The sequence below is a fragment of the Bufo gargarizans genome, chromosome 5 (assembly GCF_014858855.1).
Source record: "Bufo gargarizans isolate SCDJY-AF-19 chromosome 5, ASM1485885v1, whole genome shotgun sequence".
In the NCBI taxonomy this organism is placed as follows: Eukaryota; Metazoa; Chordata; class Amphibia; order Anura; family Bufonidae; genus Bufo; species Bufo gargarizans.
The window spans coordinates 52,565,758-52,575,091 of record NC_058084.1 but is presented as its reverse complement, the minus strand read 5'-3'; the positions used below and the strand labels follow the sequence as shown (position 1 = coordinate 52,575,091).

Genomic DNA, 9,334 nt, shown 5'->3' with positions numbered 1-9,334 from the left:
CAGATCTTTTTTTTCCAAAGTAACCGCAGGTTCGTTGTATGACATTGCAAATTTTTTACATTACAAAATATAGAAAAAGTGTGAAAACATTTCCTTATAACCAGCAATGAACCAGTAAGAACCCAGATAAAATAAATGGGATTAGTATAAGCAAATCTGTCTGTAGCAAAAGCAGAAACCACCTGAATATATCCGAGAAAGCGCATAGTGTTTTCGTTAGTGCATGTATACCGCAATATACATGCATGGAGTCACGGGAGAGTGTAGGTCCCATAGACTGAAATCAGGAGACCAATTATCAAGCAAGACTTGAGAAACAAGATGTATACCAAGAAAGTCCAAGTTAACATTAAAGGTCACCCCCCCCCCCCCCCCCCCCAAAAAAAAAATAAAAAAAAATTTAAGACCTACTTAAAAATTCAAGGCAATGCATAGTAATCTCTTTTCCTTTCCCTTCATTGGAAACTGCAAGTAGGGCTTCCCCGTGTAAGATATGCCCAGTACTATTATACAGAAGAGGGCCCGCCCAACGGTGGAACCATCCTGATTACAGAAGTCATCACAGATTCGGTCGTGAGGGGAGAACAGAACTTTTATGGCAATGCGAGCGCTGATTGATGAGAACATCCATAGGCGCTCGTTTGCACTAGCCTGATTACAAAGTTCCAATGCAACTGAATAAGGGAGGAACAACTGCTACCAGTGTTCAAAGTATGGGTCCATGGCGACCCACACTACGGATCAGCCGACAAATACCGCCATGATGCTAGACAGCCTTTGCAGTAGCATGGCAGTATAGCTGAGAAGACTCCTTCCGTGGGGCATGTAAGGACTATATTATCAGCTGCCAGAGGGGGAAGGAGACAGATTCTGTTTAGAGCAGCACAGATTAGCAGCAACACCAAGGGGGCACATGGAAACAAACATTTATGAGAAGGGTACTTTATGCTATAAACACTGCAGATTATTAGAAAATGGTTATAAACAGCCTTTTGGTATGAAAACGATTAATGGGATAACCATTTCTATTCTTCCACCAGGAGACCAAAGCTTTACCTTACAGATACCATAACCTACCCGCCCCCTAAAAGTCGATGGGGGTCATTTATGAAGGATTTACATCAGGTTTTTGAAAGGAAAAAAATCCCCCAAAAAAACACAAACCCCCAAAAATCTGGAACAAACTATTTTGTGCAACAATTGTGACATGTTTTATGCAGACTGACACTTTTTAAAGGGGTTGGGGACACAATATGGCATGACGCATTTAATATAATTTACACCAGAAAACTGGTGGAAATTATAACGGAAATCTACGCTCCTAGGTGGTGTAGGTTCCGATTTCTGGTGCATGGACATCACAGGGGTGACAAATTCCTTAAACTGTTCACATCTTTCACCAGCCGGCTTCTTACTGAGGCTGGTGTGTGAAATGTCAGTCGTTAGTAAATGATCCCCAATGGCTTTTCAAAATTGTTACTTTAAGGGCATCTGTGACACTGGCTGGCCTGTTACATGTGCAGCTGAAGACATCTGTGTCGGTCCCACGTTCCTATGTGCCCGCATTGCTGAGAAATATGATGTTTTATTATATGCAAATGAGACTCTAAGAGCAACGGGGGCGTTGCCGTTACACCTAGAGGCTCTGCTCTCTCTAACTGCTGCGCCCTCTGCACTTTGATTGACAGGACCAGGTGTGATTACGTCAAATCTCCTAGACAATGATATAAAACAATATGTAAGCTTCTATGACTAGCAAAGAATTGCCTCCTGTAATCGCCGAGGGGACAAATAACACTATACAGGAGGCCCCTGAAGGGTGATGTACGGAGATCAACTCCCCCTCATAAAATACAGATTTACTGTATATCTACTGCATGGTATGGAGACTTATTGGCAACGCTCCAAGGACATGAATAGGCAAAGCAGTAACTCCCAAAAAACAAAAACAGCTCACCAGCACCACCTATAGGAAGTGAATGGATATCTGGCTTGGCTAGAGCCCCCTGATCAAGTTGGAAAGTCGATCACCAGTTCCACGAGGTGGTGCTAGCGAGATGGTTCTCTTCCATGGGAGATACCTCTTTGCATATTCTGAAGGCTCTCAAATACTCGCCACCTAACCAGTGGCGAGAACAACAATTTTGTCTTCCCCCTTTAATATTCGGTAGGGCAAACACTGAAATATGACCCCAATAGGCCTGGATCTTGTAAACCATGACATGGTGAATTTTCTAATTAGTATAACCATTTTTCCCTGATGCGTAGGTATTCTTCACCCCATTAAATTAAGTAATCCAGGATTTATTACTACTCCAGTCCCTGAAGTATTACCTGCCATGATGGCCCTTGGTTATGGAGATCCACCATGGAGGACCATGGAGGTAGCCCTGGTGATTAACCTTACTGGCCCAGCGCAAGCCTCAGGCCATGGACCCCCCTTAAAGAAGTCCTGTCTGCTCTGCTGACATCTCTGTTTTAGTGAATACTTGCATTCCTCATTTTTCTCAGAGCAGAGTTGTTCCTTTGTATCTCCATCTAGAGATTGATGAGAGAAAAAATGACAACTGGGTGTTATTTTCGCCAATGGAGTGTGTCCCTACACAGTGACACCGATCGGATAGCGTCATAATGTGCACTGACAGTCCGTCAACTGCTAACACCCAGTTGTCAATTATTCATACATTTCTAGCAGGAATAACAGTGGGACATCACAAATGATAGGTAAAAGAGTAAATAAAAAACATTTTTAAAAAATAATGTAATTATTTCAAGTATTTTCTAAAACAGACATGTCAGGAGTGGGGACAGGTGTTCTTAAGGGCTCATTCAGACAGCCGTATGTTGCTTTCCGCTTCTGATCCATTCATTTCTAAGAGGCCCCAAACGATAAGGACAGCACACAGTCCTTTTCCATTCCACGGCCCCACAAAACAAATGAAACATGTCCTATACTTGTCAGTAAATATCAGGACGTGGCCCCATTGAAGCCTATAGGTCCGCAAAAATGCGGAATGCAATGTTTTTTTTTGTGGACACACTGAACTGTTTGCAAAAAAAAAAAAACGGATCAGCATCTTGGCTGACAGCAAAACACATACGGGCGTCTGAATGAGCGCTAAGGATGGCTGCGACCAGACGTCACACAGCATGAGGTCAGAGAGCGTGTCGATGTCCTCACGCTGTTTGCAGGTTACAGCACAGCGTGTGGCACCCTGCAGGACAAGACAAGGAAGCGGCGAGTACAGAGCGCTACATTCACCGCTCTCCAGTCTTCCTGTACTAATGAGTGCTCCCATAATGGACGCGCTCATTAGTATTCACCCCATAAGACGCACTGACATTTCCCCCATACTTTGGGGTGCGTCTTATAGGGTGAAAAATACGGTGTATTATTTGCTAACACGTGAACTTAAGGGGAGGTCTGGTTATTAAAGTGGTAACAGTATTAGAAAAATATGACTGCTTTCTTTTCTTCCACAACACGATGGAACACCTGCGTGCATTATTGCAGCCCAGTCTCATTCACTTCAAGCTGCAATACCAGACCCAGACTATGGACGGGCGTGGTGCTGATTTTGGAAGAAAGAGTCCATCTAATATGCTAAAATCCCTTTAAGCTCCATGGCTATGTTTACTTGCTACAAAAATGTTCTTTCATACCTTACCCCAAACCAGGGATCAGCACTCCAGGTGTGGTTAAACTACGACTCCCAGCATGCACACTTGCTTGGCTGTTCTTGGAACTCCCATAAAAGTGAATGGAGCATGCTGGGAGTTGTAGTTTCTCAACAGCTGGAGTGGCGGAGGTTGCTGACCGCTGCCCTAAACAGTTAGCACAACCTTAAAAGAAGGACAACGCAGATCTTTTTCCTCCTCGTCTCTTGCATTTTAAATGATCTATACCCTTCTTCTGTGAGAGCCACCAAATACAGACCTATATACTCCTCCTAGGAGGCAGAACTGAGCTCTTCTACGCATGCAGCATCACATATGGAAATGGTGGTCAACCACACAGCAAGTTGTATGGTTCCTAAGCAACTAGAGGTGATCTACCCTGCAAACGGATCTACTAGCTGCCAAATGGGCTCCGCCACCAATATGACTTTCGCCAGGAGATCCAGGCAACGGGAGCCCTTTAAAAATGACATTCCCTTTTAACCATAGCTCCAATGAGAATATATTTTAAAAAAATAAAAATAAAAAAATTATATATTTTTTTAAAATAATTTTCCCTATAGCAAGCCTTTTAAAGGGAATGTGTGACCTCCTGCAAGCCCTGTTAAGCTTAGTAATACATGATCTCTACGTGTATTATTGTACTGATTGTCCAGGATTTAAAAAACAAAAAAACATGGCTGCTTTCTGCCACAAACAGCACCACCCCTCTCCACAGGTTGTGTGGGGAATTGCAGCTCAGCCCTCTTTATTTTAATGGAACTGAGCTGCAATACCAGACAACCCCATGAGCTATTGTTTTTGTAAAAAAAAGCAGTCATGGTTTTCAGGCCCTGGACAACTCCTTTATTTAACAGGGCTTGGAGGAGTTAAGACATCCCCTCTAACGAAAAAGAAAAGGTTTTCAGTAAGAGAGAATATTCTTGAAAATATATATTTTAATCCTTTGTCTGGAGTTTTTACATGATTTTAAAGGACCTTCCTTCCTTATACACCGGTTTACTGTATACTGTACCTTCTTTACAGCTCACAACAGTGACGTCGCTGGACAAGAGGAGGTACTGCACCTTGATCAAATATTTTCTTTTCTGAGCAAGGCTACTAATCTACACATCTGGAAGTAATGTCCAGGTAAGCTGTAGGCGCCCACTGATATGTGATTTCAAGTAATGAGTTCCCAAGTGGACCCCGGCGCTCAGGACAGCAGAAACGGCAAGTCTGATTCAACAATGTAATCTATTCTTTCACAAGGTAACCATAAGCCACTAATACATGTGGGAGCCCGTAAATATTAACATGGTGGCCTTGTCCCTAGCAAATATGTAGACTACATACTCGGTAAACACGCACAAAGGTCTGAGCTGTACTTCGGTGACAGTTCCATTTACAAATATACAATTATAAAGAAAAAAATATATATATTTAAAACACTTAAATGGAAAATAAAAAAAACAAACAAAAGAAAAAAAAACTGAGGTCTGAGAGTCTGACAGGACCCGTACAAAATAATATACACCAATAAGGCATAACAAAGCGAAAACACTCAATAAATGAAATAAGAAAAAAAACAAAACAAAAAACACTTTATCCGGGTTCAAATTCTGAAATTGTGATTTTTGTTTTGTACCAGAGGATCGCTGCGTTACACCCAAAGCAAAGTCTCGCTCGTTACCGCTCGTGTTCGGGTGCATGTACCTGCTACTCACATACACAACGAATCAATACACAGCGTAAACTAGACTAATTCTGTACCGTCAAAAGCTCATGGATCATCCACCAATATCTCCGCAGACGCTCATGGTGGTAAACCACAAGGGCCAAGATGCAGAACTGGTTCCTGTGTTTTATTTTATTTTTGTAATTTTTTTTTACGGCCTGAAGATCCCAAGCGTTAGTTGGTTTCTGTGAAGTACAAAATGGTGACTAGATATTGCTCCATAACACGATTCCCAAGTGCCAGGTGTGTGCCTAGCAGAGAAGCAAGGATTCGTCATCGCTAGTTTCATTCTTGAGCACCGCTTCCAAGCAGGTGTCTGGGATCTGAGCAGTGTGGACTATACCACAGCACTCACAAGGACCGTCGCGACTGCAGGACCTCGCTCCTTGAGGTGTTGCGCTAGGCTGTGCAAGTCCCTGCCCCTGCTCCGAGGCAAGATCTAGTAACGGCCTAGTGCAGTCATTAAGGTCAAAGTCTAAGGCTGGAATCAACATCTCTACGTCGTCGTCATCTTCTCTTCCAGCTCCACTGTTGTCGAGTTGCCTCAGGGGGCTTTGGTTCTGACCTGCAGAGCTTGACCTCCCGAGAGCAATGCGCACCCAACGCAAACCTTGAGTCATTCTACTAAGGGCGCTGCTGAGCTGCTGTCGGGCTGGACTTACAACTGGAGGTTCTGGAGCAGGGGTCTCCCTGATGTTGTCTGCTGGTCTACTGTTAGATGCTGGAGTAGTAGAGCTCCCGCTTCCGCTCACTGTCGCTTCCACAGCGGAAGCAAGAGGAGTTTTCTGAGGCAAAGGAGCAGCAACACCGCCAACAGCCCCTTGAGCATCTCTTCTGTCATTTTCCCCATCGGTATCATCAGACTCCACAGAGAAGAGTCCCCTGTGGGCGCTGCCTCTATCTCCTTGACTGGCTCCTTGGCTTGTAGTACCATCGCCACTGGTAGATGCCAAAGACAGAGAACCAGAGTTTCGGGACCGTAGAAAATTGTAAATCCTATTCCAGATGTTGCTGGACCTGCCGGCTATTGGCAGTCGAATGGATGTGAATCCCAGCTGAGAGCGTACAGCAATTCTCAAGTTTTCCAAAACAGATGCCTGTGAAAAGAGAAAGGGCAGCAATTATAGTGCTTCACATCCTCTAGTTTTTAAAGGAGTTGTCTGGCCTTAGAGAAGACAACCCCTGGGGTCCCCAGGACCATGAAGTGACTTGGTCCCGTGACTGCTGCATCCAATCACAGACCTCAGTGGTCACAACAGCTTGAAGCTCACATCACAACAGTGATGTCCCATTGAAGCTGCTGTGTACGCTGAAGCCTATGATTGGCCACAGAGGTCATGGGATCAGGGCTCTTTCTGGTCTTGAAGCGGCCAGGACCGTACGAGTGATATATTTATGTATTTTTTAAGTTTAAGGGAACAAAGCAGAACCACAGAGGTTGTTGGCTCTAAGGCTGGACATCTTGGACTGACATCAGTTTTTACAATCATAAGGAAGAAATATCATTACAACAGTTCGGACTGACCAGGACTGGTGCATTGTAAGGACCCATTTACACGAGGCAGACCTGTGGAGGTTCACAATTATCTGAAGGGGCTTGCAGAAAACCCATGCACATGCTGCAGAAAAAAACATTAAGATGGACGCAACAATTTCCGTCACAGGAACACCCCAAGAAACTCGGCTATGATAAGTGTTGTGTAAAGTCAAGCCAAGATCCTGAAATAAAAAAATAAAAAATGTTGGCGATTTTCTTAAAATGAAAACATAAAAAGGAGATATTTTCAAATTTCAGTTGGTCCATAGAAAAACTGAGGGCGTGCCGTGGTAATCCATTAATTTCACAGTGGTTCACAAATGGCCACGCGTGGCTAGGAAGCCCTAGGCAGACCTGCTTCATAGTTCTGATCTGGGTTCTTTCTCCAGCATGTGCATGAAATTTTACAACCGCCTACATTCAGATGTTCGAGAAAATTCTTGCTACGGAAACATCCCATGCAATACTGTATCCCTGCTTGGACGAGTCAAGACTGAAACCTCCTCATGACAGCCCACAAATCAGTGCAAGACATTGGGGATTTCCAGGGGTAACATTTCAGCGGGTGAAAAAAAACAATCACCGATCCGCTGCCTGATGACCACCCAACACAGGGACATGACACCACTGCAGCAAAAGTAGAGAACACAAGGAAGTGGGCATCCTAAGAACAGGAAAGGGGATGGATGCCCTTTTATTTATTTTCACCCTGCTAATCAATTTATCCCTGAAAACCCCCCTTAAAGCGACCCTCAGGTTCAACAAAAAATAAATAAATAAATAAATAAATAAAATTAAATAAAAAAATCACATGTGGAACTGAACACTCTGGTGACCTCCTTTTCATCATCTTAGTTGCAAATCATCTAATTCTTGGGCTCCTCTTCTGTCATCCACGATGGCCGCACTACTGCAGACTACCTGATTAATACTGTGTATTTGGCAGCCCAAGACACTTCCTGCTGCCCTGGGATTGGCCAGCACTGCTCATGTGAACAATATTGGCCAATCCAAGAGCAGGGCTGGAAAAGCAGGTGGCGACTACAGATGCCATCTTTCAGGACACAAGAGGAGACTGAGAATTAGCAGATCTGTAACTAAAAAGATGAAAAGGAGGGAACCATCTTCTATTCCTTTCCCAGATATGATATTTTTTTTCCCTCCTAAACCAGAAGGTCACCAACACAAAAAAAACTAAAACAAATTGCACCTGGAGTCGCAGTAATGGTACCAACCCATGAAATACACATTGGTGAACCTCAAATTTAAAGAGCAAAAAAAAAACACTAATTTCTTTCCATTACTGTCCCAAGTTAATCAATAAGCTAAATGTACCCAAAATGGCATCCCTCATACTCCTTCAGGACCCTGCCATTTTTCACCTAAGGCCCCTATTACACAAGTGAGTTTTCCGCGCGGGTGCAATGTGTGTTGTGAACGCATAGCACCTGCACTGAATCCTGACCCATTTATATCAATAGGTCTGTGCACATGAGCATTTTTTTCACGCATCAGTTCTGCGTTGAATGAAAATCGCAGCATGTTCTATATTCTGCGTTTTTCACGCAGCCCTGGCCCCATAGAAGTGAATGGGGCTTCAGTGAAAAACTCATTGCATCCGCAAGCAAGTGCGGGTGCGATGCGTTTTTCACTGATGGTTGAGGAGATGTTGTTTGTAAACCTTCAGTTGTTTATCACGCGCGTGAAAAACGCATCAAAACACATTGTGCCCGCGCGGAAAAAAAAATTTATGCAATCGCAAACAAAACTGACTGAACTTGCTTGCAAAATGGTGCGAGTTTCATCCGTCACGCTCGTGTGAAAGAGGCCCAAGGACCAGGCCATTTTTAGCAAATCTGACCAGTGTCACTTTATGTGGTGATAACTTTAAAATGCTTTTACTTATCCTGGCCATTCTGAGAATGTTTGCTCGTCACATATTGTACTTCACGATATTTATTAAAAAATACCCCAAATTTACACAAAATTTGGAAAAATGTGCAAATTTTGATTTCTCTACTATAATAGGTAGTAATACCTCCAAAAATAGTTATTACTTTACATTCCCCATATGTATACTTAATTCTTTGATCATTTTGAAAATACATTTTATTTTTTTGGGACGTTAGACGGCTTAGAAGTTTAGAAGCAAATCTTAAAGTTTTTAAGGAAATTTCCAAGACCCAATTTTTCAAGGACCAGTTCAGGTCTGAAGTCACTTTTTGGGGCTTACATATTAGAAACTACCCATAAATCACCCCATTTTAGAAACTACACCCCTCAAGCTATTCAAAACTGATTTTACTAACCCTTTATGTGCCCCATTTTGTTAACCCTTTAGGTGCCCCATGAGAATTAAAGGAAAATGGGAATGAAATTGAAAAATTTCACTTTTTAGCAGA

General features: G+C 43.1%; 1 protein-coding gene across 1 annotated transcript in view; it reads right to left on the bottom strand.

Moving 5' to 3' along the window:
• Positions 1-374: 374 nt before the first annotated feature.
• LRP12 (LDL receptor related protein 12) overlaps positions 375-9,334 on the bottom strand; it is a 66,747-nt gene continuing 57,787 nt past the window's right edge. The window contains exon 8 of the mRNA XM_044293962.1: positions 375-6,492. Within this exon, the coding sequence (XP_044149897.1) occupies positions 5,647-6,492 (846 nt within the window). The 3' untranslated portion in view covers positions 375-5,646. The remainder of the gene's footprint in view (positions 6,493-9,334) is intronic.